Below are 23,261 nucleotides of genomic sequence, written 5' to 3'. Positions count from 1 at the left end.
GCAGGTGGGCGCCTGGGTGGCTCAGTTGGTTAAGGGCATGCAGGTGGAGTTTTTCACCAAAATTAAGAGCTTGTGGGCGAGGGGTAAGGAGGTGGGGTGAGCTTGTGCAGGAGAAGGGGATGGTGTGGGGAGAAAAGCCGTGGAAACCGGAGTCAGGTTCTGACCTGGGAGACTGGGGCTGCTCACCTCACAGAAACACCCAGGGGAGATTGGAGGCAGTATTTGGGGCCTGCAAAGTGTCCTGTGTCGACTCAAGTGCCATTTCTTCACACAAGGCCCGGAATTTGGGCACAGGTTTGGGAATTCCCCTGCAGGAGGGCCAAGGCCATGGCGTGGTGGTGGGGGGGGGGCGGGCAGCCTCCTGTGACACACACCCCCACCCCCTACAGGCAACACCTGCTCAGGGCTCACTGGTTTCTGGGGCTGCTGGTGTGGTTTGCATGTGAGCGTGGACGTGCATGTAGAGAAGACTGTCCGAGGGGCCCTTTTCCCCGCTGCCTGGAGGAAACTCTCTTCTCACACTATCCTGCTTTACCTTCCTTGGGATTTCAGCGCCCAGGCCATGCCCTCGCTCGCTCATACTCAGACGCTTGCTAGTCTTGCTCCCTCGGAGCATCTTTGAAAATATTAAACAGAATCACAATGGCGGCTATTTTGTTTTATTTTATTTTATTTTAATTATGATAGTCACCATACATTACATCATTAGTTTTTGATGTAGGGTTCCATGATTCATTGATTGTGCATAACACCCAGTGCTCCACGCAGAACGTGCCCTCCTTAATACCCATCACCAGGCTAACCCCTCCCCCCACCCCCTCCCCTCTAGAACCCTCAGTTTGTGTCTCAGAGTCCATCGTCTCTCCTGGTTCATCTCCCCCTCCAGTATCCCCCGCTTCATTGTTCTCTTCCTTCTCCTAATGTCCTCCATGGTATTTTTATGTCCCACAAATAAATGAAACCATATGATAATTGACTTTCTCAGCAATTTCTAAGAACCTCCCCCTGTCCCCTCTTTGGAGAAAAAAAGGCCAGGTGGACTTCCACATTAAATATCTATTCCAGTCTCACTTCTCTCTTTACTCAGGTTCCATCCCCATGCTGTGATCACCTCCACTGCTTTGGGTTTGTTTGTTTGTTTGTTTGTTGTTTTCTTCTACATCTTCTTAGTACATTATTTTCCAAAGTAGAAGTGCACACACACACACACATATTTATAAATATGTCATCAGCACCTGTTTAAGGGCAAACATTATACTCAAGGAAAAAATGTGAAAAGACAGTGTAAACAGTGAAAGAGCTTATAGCCTGCCAGGGAGAAAGAGATTCAAGCCAACAATTAAACCAGAATCAGATAATTGCAAAGCAAACCAAACAGCATTTTCACAAAGGAAGAGGTAATCATCCAGAATTTGCAGATCACCACTGTAGGTAATATTACCTCCAAGAAAACGACCGATTCCACTGGGCATGCCCCATTGGATCCTTCCTGGCTGAAGCAGAGCTTGTAAGAGTTAGTTCAGGCAACTGAAAACAATCAAGTCCATTTTAGAAGCACCCTTCTTGGTGAAATGAAATGAATTTTATTTGAAATAGGCATTGGGACTGAAGCTGAGTTATGGATTTACAAGGTTATAGGCACTAAAGACTTTTCAGAAATTGCTTTCCTGCCTGGAATTCTGAGGTATTACAGTTAGAGAAAATTCTTACTTGTATCATTAGGTAAAATGCTTGAATATCCATATAATTTTTTTTTATTTAGTGATAATTAACATACAGTGTTATATTAGTTGCGGGTATACAATATAGTGATTCAACAATTCTATACCTTACTCAGTATTCATCACCATAAGTGTGCCCTTAATCCCCTTCACCCATTCTCCCCCATCTTACACCCACCTGCCCTCTGACGACCACCCACTTTGTTTCTATATGTAAGAGTGTGGTTGTCTCTTTTTTCTTTGTTCATTGGTTTTGTTTCTTAAATTCCACATATGAGTGAAATCAGATGCTATTTGTCTTTCTCTGAGTGACTTATTTCACTTAGCATAATACCCTCTACTTCCATCCATGTCATTGCAAATGGCAAGATTTTATTCTTTTTTATGGCTGAGTAATATTCCATCGTGTGTGTGTGTGTGTGTGTGTGTGTGTGTGTGTACACATACACAGCGTCTTTATTCATTCATCCATTGATGGACACTTGGGCTGCTTCCAGATTCTTGACTATAGTAAATAATTCTGCAATAAGCACAGAGGAGCATGTATCTTTTCAAATTAGTGTTTTTGTTTTCTTTGGTTAAATCCCCAGTAGTGGAATTACTGGAGTAAATGGTAATTCTGTTTTTGACTTTTTGAGGGAACTCCATGCTGTTTTCCAGAGTGACTGAAATCTGCATTCCCATCAACAGTGCATGAGGGTTCCCCTTTCTCCACAGCCCGACCGACATTTGTTGTTTCTTGAGTTTTTGATTCTAGCCATTCTGACAGATGTGATGTGGTATTTCATGGTGGTTTTGACTTGTATTTCCCTGATGGTAAGTGATGTTGAGCATCTTTTCATATGTCTGTTGGCCCTCTATAATCTTCATTGGAATAGTGTCTATTCAGGTCATCTGCCCATTTTTTAACTGGGTGATTTGGTGTTCAGTCATATAAGTTCTTTATATAGTTTGTATATTAATGTCTTATTGGGTGTATCTTTTGCAAATATATTCTCCCAATCAGTAGGTTGTCTTTTTGTTTTGTTGATGGTTTCCTCTGCTGTGCAGAAGCTTTTTTATTTTGGTGCAGTCCCAATAGTTTAATTTTGCTTTTGCTTCTCTTGCCAACGCGACATATCTAGAAGAATGTTTCCACAGCCGATGTCAAAGAAATTATTGCCTGTCTTTTCTTCTAGGATTTTTATGGTTTTCAGTCTCACATGTAGGACTTTTGAATATCCATTTTGAATCCATATAAATTTTGGATAATCATTTTATTTAAAAATATTTAAGAGAAATAGATCTAAGGATTACTTTTAAATTAGCAAATCTTTTTCACATTTTAAACCTCATTGATATTATCATAATAATACAGAAAGTCCTTTTTTTCAGTTTATTTGCACATAGTATTGGTAACTTACTGATAGAAGATTCAATGAGATTTTTGTTACATTTGGATATGCCTAATTCAGTTATAATAAACTTGTATAGAATTTACTTTTCAATTTACTTTTAAATAAATAGAATTATTTATTAATATCATTCTGAAAAAGCTATGGTTTCTCTAGCTACATCTTCCAGGCTCAATAAATTAATCTGTGGGGTCAATTCTGAAGATGATTTACTGTGATGGATGTTCATATTTGAAGAAGTGGAGTTCTAACTTGGTAAAATTCATTTCAAATATTATTGTACCTTTCAGAAAATATACACTCACAAACATTAAATTTTACATATATTTTCAGCATATTTGCAGATCCCTTGAAGCCCACTCCAGGAGAATGGCAAGACCAATTAAAAAAACCCTTTGCTATTATCACCATTGTTATATTTGTAGCTACTGCTCTTTATTAAGTAGTTAGTGTCATTCTAGGCTTTCTCCTAAGAGCAGGGAAAGATTGTCTCCTTTGAGATCTATTAAACATTTATCTGTGCAGTATTAATGCAGTATGCATATAAAAGCTGTGTGTGTATAAATCCAGTAACATACAGAATATATTATATAGGTGTGTTTCATAGGGAGGAAGGGAATGAGGGCATCCGATTTTCTAATGTGTCCAAGCTGGTTTACAATTGCTCAATTCTATTCCAAGTTTCTCAGAGGAAATGGAGACAAATTATATGTAATATTTTTCTATGCATGTGCTCGTTTATCTGATGAAGATTTTCCACCCAAATATACTGTGCAAGTTTGTGTGGGTGATTTTGCCCTTTATATCACAATTTTACTGCAAGATCATCAATGCCCTTGCAATGAGGCTATCAAGGCCATTTTATATCCATGATTGTCCCTCTGTGACTAGGTAGTAGAGAAAAGTACCTGAAATAATAGGTAATGGCTTCTGTTTTGCACAGCAAGATCAGTTTCGTATAGAAGGGTCTTACCATTAAAAGCAAACATGATCTGATCCCTTGAGAAAAAAAAATGGTGATGTTAAGTATGTTTCTTTTCTAGCGGTAACTTGTCCCAGCATTGAAGCTCAGCTCTCAGATCACGTCACCTGGAGACTGGTTTCAGGATCGTTGAATGAGTATGGTTCTCAGGTAGTGCTCAGCTGCAGTCCTGGTTATTGCCTAGAGGGCCCGAGGCTGCTACAGTGCCAAGCTAACGGAACTTGGAGCATAGGCGAAGAGAGACCCAGATGTCGAGGTGAGTGGCGGGTACCCTTACCAGATAACATAGCCATTCTGAATGATTGACATCACTGGCAACCACCTTTTAACCCACCCCTGTAAGCCCTATAGATTAATAATATAACCAAATGGTATTTCTTGTCATTATAATGATGAATATGGATTTTTATGTGACATGCTTAAAACCTGACTGCTGGATTAAATGTTGAATGTTGTCTTTTCCTTATTAATGATTGCATTTTATATACTTTAAAATATTAGAATATTCAAATATTCAAATCAGCTAAAAACAGATCCAGGCCTATCTTTAAAAAGATAACTCTTATTCCATGCACTGACTATTCAAAACTTCTAATTAGGATCGTGGGAAATAGTATTTATGCTAAAGATATTGTATGCTCAAATAATGACTGTCTTGAAAAGGGAGATTATTATTCTCATAGGTACAAGATAAGTGGTTAAGCCTTTGAGTGGGTTTCATAATAAATATGAATAAATAGAAAAATAAGACAATATTAGTGTTGTTCAGAGCACTATTTGATTCTGATATATTTAACACACACTCTTTAGCAGGTTGTTCACGGGAAATTATCATGCACAAATCAAGTAGTTAGACCAGTGTCAAATGTATAAAACACACAACTTTGTAAGAATAAACCAGAATAAAACCAGAAAAGGACCGAAGAATTAATGCTTTGCTGCCTTTGATATGGTCATTCTAATTCAACTTTTAATAGAACCAATGATAATAAACATATATTAAGCTCTTCACCAAGAACACAAAGATAAATTAGGGAGGGTCGGTGAACTTCAGGGGCTCACTCATAGTCAAGGTGGACAGCACCCCTAGGTCCCCAAACTGCCTGAAGTCTGTTTTCCAGAGTAATTATTAATGGTTCCTGGTCATTCTCACAAATGTCCTGGTTTGACTCATCTGGTCATTGAACTCATAGTGTATTTCCTCTGTGTTCCCCTCCATCTGAGTTAGTGCATCCCCCCTTCCCACACCCATGCCCATCATCCTCAAAGGCACCCAATGTGAAGCTCAGTGCTGTGATTCAGAGACTCAGTAATTAAGATCAGCAAGGAGACTGGAGGAGAAAGATTTGGGAGCCTCTACCTTTTGCCTATCTCAGACTTTTCTAGCCAACACCCTTTTTGTCAGTTTTGAACTGAATCAGAGTCTTAAAAATAGGCACACATTAACTTCTTGGGAGTGGGAAGTTCACTTCTGTGGATGCAACAGTCCAGTCTAGTTTTTGCTCATCTCTCTAGCTGTCTGGGGCACAAGGGGAGGATCGTGTCACGTGGATATTTGCTATGCCCCACACTTTATACTAAAGGCTTAAATCTCCATTCCAGAACTGACACTTACAAGAAGACTTATATTTAGAAGAGTGTTTACAAAACCAGGCCTTCCTGATTGTTGAACCAACCTCCTTAGCAGCAAGTTTCCACCTTCTTTTGGGTGGAAGAAAGCAACACTGGGGTCCTACCATCCACAAATTGTGTTTTTGTCTCCATCCTTCTGAAATTCTAGAAAGTCTGTCCTTTTGACTCTAATAGACTTCAATCTGGTGATTGAATACTGAGTTTGGTCCAGGAACAAAAGCCAGAAATCCATGCGTGTGGGGATATCTCCTACCGACTTAGCACACAGATGTTTTTCGTAAATTGTCAGCTGTTCATTGACTGGCCTTGCGTGGCATGAGTTGTTATATCACACTTTGTTACTTGTCTCTCTTGAATGTCATCATGGATATGTGGCCTTGTCCAGAGTCAGGGAGGTCCATGAAGTCATTGCTTGCTATTTGTGTGTGCTTTTATTTTATTTTATTTATTTTTTATCCAGGTTGGTAGTTCACATCATCACAGTGTGGCCAGAGAGAGTCCATTTTACCTGACTCCATCTTGTCCTTCTAATGTCTTTGAGGTTGTCCCTGTTTTCTCATAAAGACAGGATGTTTTATGTTCATCCTGAGGTTTTTTTTCTTTTTTTCTGGCCTAGACATGGAATCAGCCATTCTCCAAGGAGCCCTTTTGGTGGAAAATGGTGTTAGACACCCACTTATGTGCCCAGGGGTATGCTTCATGTTGTTCATGTTATCAGTGGGTAGAGAAAGCTGACACCAAGCCTATCATCACTTTTGTGACCAAACTGAATTTTTTCTGTTTTCTTTCCCCCAAAAGACTTGATATGGATATTTTTGATCAATTTATATCTTTACCGATTTTTTTTAAGTTTTGTACTAACAAAAGAGAGTATCAAAGGTGTTCTACTCGTTTCAGAACATTGATGTGTCAGTGAGATATCACAATGCCTAACATTGTGTTCAAATTGTGGTGTGATCTGAAAACTCAACAGTCTTCCCCTCCCCCTCCCCAGTCCTCTCTTTGGTTGCAGTGTTCTGGAAGTGTTTCCAGAGAACACAAGCCTAGAAACCCCCTCACCGATGCCATTCTATAAACCTCTATGGGACATATACCCCAGCCTCTTGGACAGTAGTGGTTCTCAAGGTCATTCATCCCAGGCATCTCATAGTGTTAAACACTGTTGAGGACCTGTCTTCATTTCTGTTGCTATAGAATCATTAAAATACAATGTAAAACAACACAGATTTGTTATGTCAGAGTTTCTAGGGGCAGATGTTTGCCACCTTTTAGCTGGGTCTTCTGCTGAAGGTTGAGATCAAGGTATTGGCTGTGTCCTTATCTGGAGCCCCAACTGGGGGAAGATGGGCCACACTGTTTGTTGATGGAATTCGTGTCCATGCAATTTAGGGCTGAGTCCTCACACTGTTGCTGATTGTGGACTAGGAAATGCCCTCAGCCCCAGGAGGCCATGTGTAGCTCTTTCCAATGCACTGCCCATCCCTCCAGGCACTCTGGTGATTCAAATCTCTGGCTCCAGAAAGGACTCAGTTCCTTTAAGGGCTCCTTCACTGGGTCAGTCCCAACAGATAATCCCGTGTTGATTAGCTCAAAGAAAACATTCATAACCTCATCATGGTTCTGCCTACACCAAGGGGAGAGGATTTTACAGGGAGCAGAAATCTTAGGGTACTATCTTTGAACTCTGCTGTCCACTAGATCCCAAAAACCTTTTTAAAATTTTAACACAAATTCAAATCAAAAATTATTTTAATGTGTTTATATTAATTCATTTAAATTTAAATGGAAAAAATCATTATTCATTTATTTGAAATAACAATAAGATAATTACACCTTACCATGATACCATTTTTCAATAAATAGTAATGACTAATTATTATCAAAAATAAAGTGAAAAAATTTAGAGCCTTAACATGTATACGATATTTTCTGGGCTCTATAAGAAAATAAAAATAAAGGTATGTTTTAGTTCATTCTTGCTATATAACACATTTTCATTTTATTTTATATTTAAAATGCTTAAATTACATTTATCTCCTATTTCCCTACCTTGCCAACATACACTCAGAAAAACCCTATATGAATCCTGGAAGCAGAATACTTTTTGAAGGGTTTGTGTTATCCTAATTCCAAGCTACCTGAGACCAAACACAGGTGAAGAAGGCAGGGGACCTAGTCCCACCATGAAACTGTGAGCTTTGCAGTCACTCTCTTTCAGAAGAACCAACTTCCAATGGTTATCCCTAAAGAGACAAGAACAGCAGATTAAAGTTCCATCTCCGGGGTGTCCGTATATCTCCCTAGTACAAGGACTACATCAAAGGGGGAGGATATTGCTTTCTTCTTGTTACATTTCTTTATTGTTTGACTTGTTGCTTTAAAAAAGTAAGAAAAATATTTATAAAAAAAAGAAAAGTAGTTATCACAGAAATCCATGAATCAAAAAGAAACCATCTTTGCATTTTAAATTTATATGCAACTCACAGACAGCGCTACACCAGGATTTCGTTATATTGTAGATATTCAGAGAGCACAGCCTGAATTCTGGACTGTGGCTCTTTCCTAACTGCTAATTTAAAGAGTTCTCTTAAATTAGACCTGGATCAAATGGTGAAGTAGGCAGGTCAGTCTTTGATAACCTTCTATTTGTAACTGGGGGTGCACCTGGATGATCATTAAGTTTTTAAAATGAATTCTTTATTTGCTTTTTTCCCTTCCATTAAAAATGGATTCATGCACACAGCAAGCACATGGGAGTATTTGTCCATCAACCTGCTTCATCTGTCCTAAGAAACTACAGAAAGAACATTCTCACTCCATTCTATATTGGAGTGGACATTGATCATCATTCAGAGCAACCTAAAGTTGAATTTTCTTCATAATGTACTCACAAGTAAATGTCCGGTTGGCATTAAATAACTCTAGGGGCACTCATGAGCCCAGGGGCAGCTGATCTCATGTTTGAATATTTTCACTTTGAGCAAGGCCTTCTTGTTGACTTATATCCAGGCTTCTTGGCTTCATTCCTCCGGGCTTAAGACAGTGAATCCAGACTGTGGTCTACGCAGCATGCCTTCACAGAGTTACAAAGGATCATGTATCCCTTGACCTTGCATGTTCAGTAGGCCTTTTTCAGATAGAATGTATTTGAAAGTCCCTACTCTTGACCTTATATTTATTTGCCACACTCCCTAATAATATCCATATTTCTGATAGGAATGCTGGCCCTACAGGCATGAGAAATGCTATGTCACAATATGATTTTTTTCAAAGTCAAGGTTTTCAAAATGAGTGTACTCTTGGAACTAAAGACAAGAGGAAGGAGGATTCCCTTGGCGGATGGGGAGAGACACATGGCTTGCCATCCCTGGGAACAGTGAGAGAATACAGTAGGCACAGAATGTCAGGGCAGAGCTGGGGGGCAGGTGGCATGCCTTCAGCTGAGCATCCTCTGTGTGTGATTCACACTTTGACAACTCAGAGGAGGTACTTTAGACTGTGTGCATGAATATGTCTTTAATGGAAGGGAAAGAGGCAAATAATTCATTTTGAAAACTTGAGGGGAGAAAGGAACATGGAAATGAGGCTTTACCTTGGGTGTTTGACAAAGCGTGCGTGTGTGTGTGTGTGTGTGTGTGTGTGTGTGAGTGAGACTGTGTTGGGGAGTTCTCCCTTTCAATTAGGGTAGCTTTTCCAAATTAGTGCTGCTATCTTCATTAATGTATTGGGTTTCCTGCCAACTGAAACTCTACCATCTGAGGCCCCATTATTCAGCTGCTGAAAAGCTAAAAGTTTGCTCCATTAGCTCTTCTTTACAGTCTAGTGAACCTTAGTGGAGGACAGACCTAAAATATATTCATTCCCTGGGTATTTTTAACAGAGGCCGAAAGAATGGGACAGAAACAAAGCAGAGTGAGCCTTTCTGCTAGTCTTTCCACTGAAGATGCGTCAACACCTCTGAGGACATGTGCTCAGAATTCATTGCTGGTTAACACTTTTCTGACCCATGCAGAAGTTTCAAAACACGGCCCAATTATCCTAAATGGCTATGCATGGAACTTTAAATACCATAACTCAAGGTGAAGTTCATAGTGTGTTAGGGAAAAACTTAATTGAAAGTTCATAATAAATCGTAAAAAAAATTAAATTAAATTAAATTAACACTTGGAATTCATTAACATTCGGTACAGCAGACATGTTAACAATATTACTAAATGCATGAGATGTAACCCCATAAGAGTTTAGGGACCCCAGAAACTAGTAAATCAACAACAGTAACGTTCTGATCACAACCTCCTCTGGAGCTGAATTGTCCGAATTCTCGGTGAACAATCCCCCTAGAACACATACCACCTGGCTGTGTCTGTCTGCTTGAAAAGGTACCACAGTCACGACACCTCAGAGTAAGATTGGCCCCAGTGCAAAAGACTGGTCTAAACAGCACGCCCATAAACTCTGTCTTCACTCAAACTATCAGTGAAGGTGTTCACACTGAGTCAGTTCACAGAATGGGTCCCAGGTCTGCTTTGCGCTAGTTAACCCTGACTGAGCCCAGGCCCCGTGCAAGGCATGGCTTTGCTGTTTGCATGTGTCCTCTCTTTGAATCCAGTGCACAATTCTGTGTGGCAAGCATTGCTCTCAACCCTTGAGAGAGGAGCTAATGAGAGCCCAGGGACTTGGAGGAGGCAATGGCAAGGCACCTTTGAACCTGAGTAGCCTGCAGCCAGCTCTGTGTTCTGAATCGCTGTCTTACCACCTCTGATCAGTTTACTATTAATAGGGACTTGGTATTGTTAGCTACTTGCCACCTTTGCCCTAAGCCCCTTGCGAATAACTCAGTGCAGCGGGAACTCCCTTGTGCTCTTAGAGTGAGCTTCAAACCCTTGGTTCTTATGTGTGTGGGACGCACATAAGCCCCTGTGGTGCAGTTGGCCTCGATGACTTTGTGGTTTCTTCTTCCCGTCAGATTCCATGGACATTTTTTGCTCAAACGTTTCTGGGTTTGGAATGTGGGGAGTTGGGTGGTGCAATAAGGATAAATAATGAAAGCGATCATTAATTCTATCTCCCCAACTGTAGTCATCTTGTTGAAAGTGGACCCTCTTAATGATCATGCTGGGAAAATAGATGTACATGGGGGCACAGTCACCCCAGCTACAACGACTGAAGGCCTGGATTTTGTATTTTTATAATTTTCAGAAAGGCTCAGGGATGCCTGGGTTGCTCAGTGAGTTAAGCGTCTCCCTTTGGCTCAGGTTATGATTCCAGGGTCCTGGGATCGAGTCCCACATCGGGCTCCCTGCTCAGCGGGGACCCGGCTTCTCCCTCTGACCCTCCTCCCCTCTCATGATCTCTGTTTGTCTCTCTCTGTGTCAAATAAATAAATAAAATCTTTAAAAAAAAAAAGGAAAGAAAGGCTCCACATGGCCGCGTAGTCAGCATTTTTATGCAACTCTCAATCCCAACAAATCATGCAAGTAAATGAAAGAAACGGTGAATGCAAGCCTTCCATTGGAGCGAGCATCCTCAGTTTTGTGCGGCAGTTAATTGACTTGTGGAAGATCACTCTCGTTCCTTAATTCCCAAAGGCCACACCCGTGTCCAGAACCTGCCATGTCATTCTCCCGGCTGCTGCACACAGGAGGGTGGGCAGGGAGCCCACACGTTTGACTGGCCTGCTTGTGGGATGTCTATACACTGCACAGTTTTATAATCTGCTCTAAATGCTCAGATTTTCATTTCAAAGGTGTAAGAGAAGGAAAATTAAGCTTTCTATGTGGTTGACCTACCCAACCCTAAGCAGACATCCCTGTCCCTAATAAACATTGGGACTGAAGATTTTGTCATTTTTGAGCAAAAGAATAATCCATGGACTTGAAATAATATTCACTTTCTGTTTTCCTTCTAGTGATCTCCTGTGGAACCCTCTCCTTTCCCCCAAATGGTAACAAGATTGGTACACTGACAGTCTATGGGGCCACGGCCATATTTATGTGCAACACGGGCTACACCCTTGTGGGGTCTCATGTCAGAGAATGCTTAGCCAACGGACTCTGGAGTGGCACGGAAACACGATGTCTGGGTAACTTCATCTATCATCTGGCACTTTCATTCACATAAGCCTTAAAAATACAGTATGGTTGGGTAAAGCCTAACACTTCTTGCTATAAATGCTCCCACAACTAAATCCTCCCTCAGGCTTCAGCACTCCACTTCACACTGGGACTTCTTTTGTAAGTAGCTAAAGGATTTTTTTTTTAATTTGACCAATAAATGAAAGTCACTTATTGCCTTAAGTGACTTAAACACTATTTTACAGAGTGCTGAGGATATCACTGCACTTAATGTCATCAGGATTTTAGGACACACAAACATGATATTCAAAAATATGACGCACTTTATCTTTTAAAACTTTAAAAATTGTGTCAGTAAGTGGAAGTAAGATCAATCAACGTAAATACAGTGAATTATTTCAAATGGAACGTACATACAATAACTTGTTCTTCTTTTGCCCCAAGGTGAAATTTTTCTGCATGCTAATTTAAAAAAAAATGAGTGGAAAAATTTTTTCATTGAAAAAATCTTTTGTGAATAAACATAAGGAAATTGTTGAATAGGCAGCTTAAAGTATACTGATTTATAATGCTCCTGTAGGTCTCCAAGTAATTTGTAAAATATGTTAACTGTTTTTTGCCCTTTTGACTTCTTTCTGGGATCTCAGTAATTTTGTAATCACTCAAAAGCTATTGAAACTGGAAAGCTTAAGCCTCTGACTCTCTGTGGGCTGGAAATCACTTCAGGACTGAAGCCAGGACCAGTACATTTTGAATAGGAAAATGTGTTCTTTTTACTTGAGGTAATTCGAAGAAATACTCAGGAGAACTGCAGGGGGAGGGGAACAGAGAGAGAGTGAAACTTAAAAGTAGTAATTCCAGAGAAAATCAACCAACAAAAGGAGTTTCTCACTCTTATCCATAAAATGGCACCTGCTTTCTTGAAATCACTGTCATCCCTACATGAAAGCTGCTAGCATACTACTTTGTGTGTACACATATATTCTTGTTGGGTGTGGTTAGTGTGGTTTTCCATAGACCGTGAAACTTCCTTGGACTATGTGTGGTGCTTTGCGTTGAGAGTCGCTAATGCTTCTGAGATTGTTCATCCGAAACGTTCTCATGGGGTGTCTGGTCATTGAATACCACCCTCCTTAAGGCTGCGCTGCATTGGGGTAGATCTTCTTGGTTCTCATCAGTAACATTAGCACCATAGAGGGGAATCGGGTGATCTAAGAAATTTACATCTGTGGTATGATTGTGATGATGGAAAGCAGTGACAATTTACATTTGATTAGGGCTGTGTTGCTGACTAAAACCTCATTAGGTAAGAGGGTTATTGTCGCCTCAGGGAGTTTGAGGGGCACGTCCATTTTTTGAAACTGTTCTATCATGGGGTCTGCTGGAGTCTTACTGATCCTGAATAAGCCTTCACCTTTTCTGTGGTATCTTCTGACTGAAGGTAGGACTTTGAAATAGAAAGAATGAGCAACATATTGCACGGTGGGTGGGGCCAAGGTGCCCAAAAGTGTGGCTCCAGTGTGATGCAGTATGTCTTAGAACCTTTTGGGAGAGGGAGTGTTCAGAAGGAATTTAAACTGAAGGTAAAGAGTAAGTACATCTGGGGCACCTGGGTAGCTCAGTCGTTCAGTGTCTGCCTTCGGCTCAGGTCATGAGGATCAAGCGCTGCATTGGGCTCCCTGCTCCGCCGGAAGCCTGCTTCTCCCTCTCCCACTCCCCCTGCTTGTGTTCCCTCTCGCTGTGTCTCTCTCTGTCAAATAATTAAAAAATCTTAAAAAAAAGAGTAAGTACATCTGGACAATAATGTATAAAACATTAGTGTTCTAGAACCTGGATCTGGAATATAAGGAATAATGAAATTGGAAGAGGCAAAGAATCTTAAAGAAAAACTAGTAGAACAGTATTAGATATGACACAGCCACATATGTTTATAAACCAATGAGTAAACAGAAGTCAGTATATATGGTTTCACAGCTCCTACTGAGACTTGAAAATTTAACTCATAATATACTCCTACCTTGGAGATATTGTGGATTTGGTTCCAGACCACCATGATAAAGCAAATATCACAGTAAAGTAAGTCCAATGAATTTTTGTTTCCCACTGCATATAAGAGTTATGTTTACACTATACTGTAGTCTATTAATGTACAATAGCATTGTCTAAAAAATGTGTATACCATAATTAAAAAATACTTTACTGCTCAAAAATGCTAACCACCACCTGAGCTTTCAGTGAGTTGTAATCTTTTTGCTCGTGGAGGGTCTTGCTTCAGTATTGATGGCTGGTGGCTGATCAGGGTGGTGGTTGCTTAAGTTGGGATGGCTGTGGCAATTTTTTTTTTTAAATAAGACAACACTGAAGTTTGCTGCATTGATTGACCCTTCTTTCACAAAAAGTTTCTCTGTAGCATGCAATACTGTTTGATAGCATTCTACCCCTGTAGAACTTCTTTCACATTGGAGTCAGCCTTCTCAAACACTGCTGCTGCCTTATCAACTCAGTTTATGTAATGATCCAAATCCTTTGTTGGCATTTCAACAGTCTTCATAGCATCTTCACCAGGAATGGATTCCATCCCAAGAAACCACTTTCTTTGTTCATCCACAAGAAGCAACACCTCATCTGTTCAAGTTTGATCCTGAGAGCACAGCAGTGCAGTCCCATCGTCAGGCTTCACTTCTGATTCTCATTCTCTGGCTCCTTCCACCCCATCTGTGGTTACTTCCTCCATGAAGTCTTGAACCCTTAAAGTCATCCATGGGGGCTGGAATCCACTTCTTCCAAACTCATATTTGTATTGATATTTTGACCCCTTCCCATGAATCACAAATGTTCTTCATGGCATCTAGAATGGAGAATTCTTCCTGGAGGGTTTTCAATTTACTTTGCCCAGATCCATGAGAGGAATCACCATCTATGGCATCTATAGCCTTATGAAATGCATTTCTTCAATAATAAGACTTGAAAGTTGAAATGATTCCTTGATCATGGGCTACAGGATAGATGCTGTGTTAGCAGACATGAAAACCACATTAATCTCATTGTCCGTCTCCATCAGAACTCTTGGGTGGCTAGGTGCATTGTCAGTGAGCAGCAATATTTTGAAGGGAATCTTTTTCTCTGAGCATTAGATCTCAACAGTGGGTTTACAATATTCAGTAAACCATGTTGTAGACAGTTGTGTTGTCATCCAGGCTGTGTTTTTCTATTTACAGGGTATAGGCAGAGCAGATTAAGCATGATTCTGAAGCACCCTAGGATTTTCAGAATGGTACGTGGGCATTGGCTTCCACTTAGAGTCACCAGCTGCATTAGGCCCTCACAAGAGAGTCAGCCTGTCCTTTGAAGCTTTGAAGCCAGACATTGACGTCTCTCCAGCTACAAAAGTCCTAGATGGCATCTTCCTCCAACAGAAGGCTGTTTTGTCTACACTGAAAATCTGTTGTTGAGTGTAGCTACTTTCCTGAATTCTCTGAGCTAGATCTTCTGGATGATTTGCTTCAGCTTCTCCCTCAACACCTGCTGCCTCCCCTTGTCCTTTCATGTTATGGAGACGGCTTCTTTCTTTAAACCCACTAACCAACCTCTGCTAACTTCGTACGTTTCTTTTGCAGCTTCCTTACCTCTTTCAGCCTTCATAGAATTGAGAACTCAGGCCTTGTATGTATCAGGTTTTGGCTTAAGGTAACATTGTGACTGTTTTTTTCTTCTGTCCAGACCACTAGAACTTTCTCCATATCAGCATAAGGCTGTTTCACTTTATTATTATTATTTGTGTGCTCATTGGAGTTGCATTTTTAATTTTTTCAAGGGTTTTTTGTTTGCATTCACAATATGGCAAACTGTTCAGCACAAGAGCCCTCACTTTTGGCCTATCAAGGTTTTCCACATTCCTTCCTCAGTAAGCTTAATCATTTCTAGTTTTGATTTAAAGTGAGAGATGTGTGACTCTTTCACTTGAACACTTAGAGCTCATCACAGAGTTACTATTAGCCTAATTTTAATACTGTTGTGTCTAAGGGGCTAGGGCAGCTGGGGGAGAGGGAGCAAGACGGGGGAATGGCTGGTGAATAGAGCAGTCAGAACACATGCATGTCAGTGAAGTTCACCATCACACATGGGCATGGTTGGTGGTGCTCCAAACAAACGACAAGAGTTACAGCAAAGATCACTGATCACAGATCACTATAACAAATATAATCCTAATGAAAAGTTTTGAAATATTGTCAGAATTACTAAAATGAGACATGGAGACATGAAGTGAGCAAATTCTTTTTCTTTTTTTTTAAGATTTTATTTATTTGAGAGAGAGCGAGGGAGGGAGGGAGAGTACAAGGAGGGGGAGCAGCAGAGGGAGAGGGAGAAGCAGACTCCCTGCTGAGCAGGGAGCCCGATGAGGGACTTGATCCCAGGACCCTTGGATCATGACATGAGCCCAAGGCAGACCTTTAACCCACTGAGCCACCCAGGTACCCGAAGTGAGCAAATTCTGTTGGAAAAATGGCACCAATGTACTTGCGTAAAGCCAGGTTGTCACAAACCTTCCTTTTGTAACCATGCAAAATCTGCAAAGCACAATGGAATGAGGTGTGCCTGTGCATGGAATATGGCAATGAAAGGTATCTCTTTTCCTGAGTAATGGAATGCCAATGTATAGATAACATGGTATAACTCAGTAAGAATATATGTCCATGGGACACATAGAAACACCGCTAAGGTAAACAGATAGGAGAACAGAAGTAAAGTCAGTGCTAGAGAAAATCCTAAAATAGTCAGACAGATCAAGGGAATAGAGGCTCCAGTCCTTAGTCTGGCACAGATATTTGATAAAGTAGCTAGTGGATACCACCATAGTCAAAAAATTACCTAGATGCCTTATTGGATATAATAATTTGAATGAAATTATTTATTGATAATGAAAAATGTACAATGCATTTTTCAGTTTTATTGAATCTTCATCAGAATGTATAGGAAATAAATATCATCCTCAACAGGGAAAAGCTGAAAGCCTTTCCCTTAAGATCAGGAACACGACAAGGATGCCCACTCTCGCCACTATTGTTCAACATAGTACTAGAAGTCCTAGCAACAGCAATCTGACAACAAAAAGAAATAAAAGGTATTCAAATTGGCAAAGAAGAAGTCAAACTCTCTCTCTTCACAGATGACATGATACTTTATGTGGAAAATCCAAAAGACTCCACCCCCAAATTACTAGAACTCATACAGCAATTCAGTAATGTGGCAGGGTACAAAATCAATGCACAGAAATTAGTTGCTATATTATATACTAACAATGCAGCTGTAGAAAGATAAATTAGAGAAATGATTCCATTTACAATAGCACCCAAAACCATAAGATACCTCTGAATAAACCTAACCAAAGAGGTAAAGGATCTATACTCTAGGAACTACAGAACACTCATGAAAGAAATTGAAGAAGACACAAAAAGATGGAAAAACATTCCATGCTCATGGATTAGAAGAATAAACTTTGTTAAAATGTCTATACTGCCCAGAGCAATCTATACCTTCAGTGCCACCCTGATCAAAATTCCAATGACATTTTTCAAAGTGCTGGAACAAATAATCCTAAAATTTGTATGGAATCAGAAAAGACCCCGAATCGCCAAGGAAATGTTGAAAAAGAAAAACAAAGCTGGGGGCATAATGTTGCTTGATTTCAAGCTCTATTACAAAGCAGTGATCACCAAGACCCCGTGGTACTGGCACAAAAACAGACATATAAACCAATGGAACAGAATAGAGAGCCCAGATATGGACCCTCAACTTTATGGTCAAATAATCTTCAACAAAGCAGGAAAAAATATGCAATGGAAAAGACAGTCTCTTCAATAAATGGTGCTGGGAAAATTGGACAGCCACATGCAGAAGAATGAAACTTGACCATTCTCTAACACCATTCACAAAGATAAACTCAAAATGGATGAAAGACCTCAATGTGAGACAGGAATCCATCAAAATCCTAGAGGAGAACATAGGCAGTAACCTCTTTGACATCGGCCACAGCAACTTCTTTCAAGGTACATCCCCAAAGGCTAGTGAAACAAAAAGGAAAATGAACTTTTCAGACTTCATCAAGATAAAAAGCTTCTGCACAGCAAAGGAAATAGTCAACAAAACAAAGAGGCAACCCAAGGAATGGGAGAAGATATTTTCAAATGACACTACAGATAAAGGGCTGGTATCCAAGATCTATAAAGAACTTCTCAAACTCAACACCCAAAAAACAAATAATCAAGTCAAAATATGGGCAGAAGACATGAACAGACACTTTTCCAAAGAAGACATACAAATGGCTAACAGACACATGAAAAAATGTTCATCGTCATTAGCCATCAGGGAAATTCAAATAAAAACCACGTTGAGATACCACCTTACACCAGTTAGAATGGCAAAAATTAACAAGGCAAGAGACAACAAATGTTGGAGAGGTTGTGGAGAAAGGAGAACCCTCTTACACTGTTGGTGGGAATGCAAGTTGGTACAGCCACTTTGGAAAACAGTGTGGAGGTGCCTCAAAAAATTAAAAATAGAGCTACCCTATGACCCAGCAATTGCACTCCTGGATATTTACCCCAAAGACACGGATGTAGTGAATAGAAGCATACACATGTGCACATGCACCATATGCACCCCAATGTTCATAGTAGCAATGTCCGCAATAGCCAAACTGTGGAAAGAGCCGAGATGCCCCTCAGCAGATGAATGGATAAAGAAGATGTGGTCCATACAGACAATGGAAAATTACTCAGCCATCAGAAAGGATGAATACCCAACTTTTACTTCAACATGGTTGGGACTGGAGGAGATTATGCTAAGTGAAATAAGCCAAACAGAGAAAGTCAATTATCATATGGTTTCACTTATTTGTGGAACATAAGAAATAACATGGAGGACATTAGGAGAAGGAAGGGAAAATGAAGGGGGGCGGAATCAGAGGGAGAGATGAACCATGAGAGACGATGGACTCTGAGAAACAAACTGAGGGTTTTGGTGGGTAAGGATAGGTTAGCCGGGTGTTGGGTATTACTGCCTGGAGCACTGGGTGTTATATGAAAACAATGAATCATGGATCACTACATCAAAAACTCTTGATGTATTGTATGGTGACTAACATAACATAGTAAAGTAAAATTACACAAAAGAATGTATGGGAAGTACTTATCACTCCTATTTATAGATGAGAAATAACTTAGAACAATGAAGAATTTGGCCAGCATTGTAAAATCAATATCACAAACAGAATTTAAACCTAGGCAGTTTGACCCTAGAACACAGATTTCTGAATATTAGGATATATAATTAGTGTATCTGAGCAAATGCTATGTTACTTTGCCTATAATTACATTTCTCAGAAGCAAGATAGAATAAAAGAGGCTGTGTACTATCTGCTAATTCTGACCAATCATTTGGAACTGTTTGGTTAACTAGAAGTTAAATGAGCCCAGGGACAAGAATAGACCTCACCACAAAGCACACACCATCAAAGGGGGTTTTGTGCCTTAGTCATTACACATAGCTAATCTTGTCCCTCATTCTCTGCTGCTCCTAGACCCCTTGCTTACCAGTCTTGCCAGTATTTTCCTTCCATTTCTTGTCATTTGAATTGTTCCTTTGTCCCTTTCCATGCTTACGGATCTCCAGAAAATCTGGATTTTTACCAAGCTGAATGATCTTGCATGACCTTCAGGTTCTTCTGGGCCCTCTGAGGGTAAACTGGACGGTCATGGATGGAAAATTACTTATAATGACAATGGAGACAGTCAGTAAAAATATTTTCCAAAAAATCCGGAAAATAATTGACATAATCCCATGGCTTCAACTTTAAAAAAGAGACATCCCCTAAATGAAACAATCCCCAAAACTCTGACTTTGAGAAACAAATTGCTCCAATGAGGAGAAAATGGGAAACCACACAAAGAAACAGAGACAGTTACACGAGATGTTCCACAAGAAACTCAATTTGCCAGCAAAGCAACTCCCCTAGGATGTATTAAGCAAATGGAATACAAGTAAAGGTCACTGATGTGAAGGACGGATCCACCATGAGCAGGGAACAATGAAAAGATTCAAGATCATGAAAATGTAAGGACGATAGGGAAGTTATGTTGAAATAAGAACCAAATTCACTCATTGTGGTTGGTATCAAAATAGTGGATGGTCCAAGTAAAGTAGAAAGGCTCAGCCAACTCTTCATTCTGTCGTCTGTGTCAAAACTCGTTTCTGTGTGCAAAGGTTAGAGCATGCTTTTATATTAGAAACCAGGACCCCAGGAGAGAAAACGAGTCTGTCCAAGAGAACTTTAGAGTTTCAGTGGAGTGGCTGAGGGGACCCAGGAGGAAGTGGCTGAATCACTGGCATGGCCCCTGTGGGACGCTATTAAAAAGAAGCACTGTAGAGTGAGAGAAATGTCTCATGTGATTGTTCACAGGAAAAGGAAAGAAGCAAGCTGGAAGAAACTATGGATCTGTTAATTTGATGATACACAGAGCTGATCATCAACTCTATTATTTGTAAGATCTTTGGGGATGCATGTTTATGAAGAGCTTATAATATAGTTTCACAAAATAACATGCAAGTCTGGATCCATCTTGGTCTGACATTGCTCTTAGATGGGTATTTAGTAATATTCTTTAGAAATGGTGCTTCTAAATTTTCAGCAAGGTGTAGATCGAGATTTTCTAGGATGACTCTTGCAGTCAAGAAAGTGTAACATGGGCTGTCTGTTGTCTTTTCACAATTGCTGGGGGGGCTAGCCACAATGATGTTGATTATTGGGTTGAAGCCATTGGAAAGGTTTCTGGTTGTATGGTTCTCTCCCTCATTCTAGACCATTCTAAGACTTCTATTCACATCTTGGGTAGGGGCCTAATAATACTAGCTGGAAGAGTGAAAATACATAAATAACAATAGATTCAGGATCTTTTCAATTTGAATGATAGACAAAACACATACAGAAATAATGGACTTAATGGAAAACTTCAATCAAAGTGAAAAATAAAATACCTTCCAATGTACGTGACGACAAGAAAATTAGGAAATCTTAGCGCACAGGGAAGGACTTGGTGTTTTGGATAACAGAAAGTTCTTATGTGCCCAGATGGCCCTGAGGCTGATGTCCAGACTTCATGAACAGGATCCACCTCATTCTCTGGCTAGGAAGCCCGCATCCAGAATGATGGTTTCACTTCCATGAAATAATTTAAGTGGGCAGTGAGGAATCTGCATGTTCCCGGGTTGAGGGATCTGGTAACAATGATAGTTGAGGAATGTTTGGAAGACTCCTGATCATCAGTTTGGCAGAGAGAAAAGTTAGAAAGTAAATAACAGCTATTTTCAAATATTTTAAATGCTATTGAATGAAAGATGGAATAAACTAATTTTGGTAATTTTTTTTTATATACAAGTGCCAGCCCTGATTGATGGGTAGTGCCAACCATAAGGACCTGTATTGAGATGTCTAAGTTTTAATGAGGCCTCATTTGGTAGAGACAGGAAAAAACAAACAAACAAACAAAAGAAAAGAAACAAAAATAAAATGAATTAAATACATCTACCAAAAGCAGGGACCACGGTTGCTAATGCCATTAGTGATGGATAGTTCCATCCATTTATTTATAATAGCAAATACTGTGCAGAAAAATAGTTTTCAGACTATATAAGAAATACCTTTCCTTTAATTATTTGTTAACATGTTAGATCTGCCCCAGAATACAAAGAAGAGTTGGGGCAGTTGCCAGCTTAGTAGGCTTTTACATAGGATCCTTTAGCCTTTGAGCTTCATTGATTCCAAGTCTCTGATGCTTGTCATTATAACAAAGAATACTTTTTTTTTTATTTATTCATGAGAGACAGAGGGAGAGAGAGAGAGAAGCAGAGGGAGAAGCAGGCTCCCAAGGAGCAGGGAGCCTGATGCGGGACTCGATCCCAGGACCCTGGGATCATGACCTGAGCCGAAGGCAGATGCTTAACCATCTGAGCCACCCAGGCGCCCAAAGAATACTTTGATGAAAGCATTTTTCCATGTTGGGGGTGAGGTATTGCATTGATTTTCATGGTTGCTAGAAAAAATACTTTTACCTGAGATGTTGCTTCTATTTCCATGTTCCATGGACTATATTTCCAGTTGTAGCCCTGTGGTTATTTCCAGTAATTTCCAGCAGGGAAGGCCATGCCAGATTCCTCTGATGATCATTGAAGCAGAAATGGCTAAGCACACGGACGGACCGCACTTTCACAGTGTGAGGCTTGAGACTATCTGCACAAGAGCTGTATTTAAGGAGATAAAGGGTCATCTTCTTTGCCAAACATTCCAATCCTGAACCATGCTGTGTTGGAGCTTGCTAGTCTGAATTCTCTGCCAGAACTTTTGGGACAGGATGCCATGAAGGGAGCCGGATGACCCTGTGTGCAGATATGGTAGCTAGACTCCAGGCAAAGTGAGGCCGGTGTGCACCAGAGTATGTTTTCATCAAGTTTAGCCCACACTTAATCACCATCGTTGTATTACTACTGGGGTTTCCCTAGGCTCTGCAAACTACCAAGGGCTTGTTCTAATTTACCATCTGTGCTGTGCAATGCTACACATCTCCCTGAGCTGGAGAACTCAGCACTGAGAATACTGACCCCACATCTACTCATCAGGTACCTTACAATCCATCAGGGAAGTTTTATGATTCCCATGCTCCCTTAATTATTTTCTTCTGTTTATCTTCCCTGTAGTAGTTTGCACTGAACCCAACAGAGAGCACACAGACTAAATGAGGTGGTACATTTGTAATCCAGTTTTCCTGCTGTAGAAACCAACATTAATCCTTTGATAACATTTATATCATTTAGATTTTTTTCACACATCATGACGCATCATCTCCCCCACTTTGCCACCTTTTTAATGTGTAGTATTTGAGATGTCAGTGATAGATCAAGATGTCTCTCACACAAAGATCATGATCTTTTTTTACTAGATTGTTTTGCTAGTATTTGAAATAAGTTTGCCTTTGCTATATTATAATGACCTATGAGGAGTTGAATTATTTTGTACATAAAATATCATCGTGACATTCACATGGTAAAACGACTAGATGACATGATTCAAAATAATAATTTAGACCATATTTTTTTCATAGTTCTTAGAGAGCAAAATGAGAAAATATTCTTCAAATGCCTGGTATTTTATGATAGATCCATGTAAAACATTATTATAGCCAATTATGGTAATGCTTGCTTACATTACAGCAGAGAGATGGTATTAGAGCAGGAAGTTTATGCCCCCCACCCCTGATCTTTGCTATACAATCTCCCATGTAAAATGTAGGCTGTAGGATACCAGGGAAGGTAAAGTGTTTGGAAACAGCCCGTGCTAATCTCCACATGTTATGTATGCACCACCAGTGGCTGGGAGATAAATGTCATGATCCTCTCCCCAGCCACA

General features: G+C 40.1%; 1 protein-coding gene across 2 annotated transcripts in view; it reads left to right on the top strand.

Annotated features, from left to right (window-relative positions):
- CSMD1 (CUB and Sushi multiple domains 1) overlaps positions 1–23,261 on the top strand; it is a 2,052,675-nt gene that overhangs the window by 1,953,369 nt on the left and 76,045 nt on the right. For both annotated transcript variants that reach the window (XM_073902260.1, XM_073902259.1), the window contains 2 exons: positions 4,159–4,353; positions 11,638–11,811. In XM_073902260.1, coding sequence (XP_073758361.1) covers positions 4,159–4,353; positions 11,638–11,811 — 369 coding nt within the window. The remainder of the gene's footprint in view (positions 1–4,158; positions 4,354–11,637; positions 11,812–23,261) is intronic.

This window comes from Callorhinus ursinus, unplaced genomic scaffold, assembly GCF_003265705.2.
Source record: "Callorhinus ursinus isolate GAN/ISIS: 27379988/994484 unplaced genomic scaffold, GSC_fseal_2.0 scaffold17, whole genome shotgun sequence".
NCBI lineage: Eukaryota > Metazoa > Chordata > Mammalia > Carnivora > Otariidae > Callorhinus > Callorhinus ursinus.
This window is presented reverse-complemented; position numbering and strand designations above follow the sequence as displayed.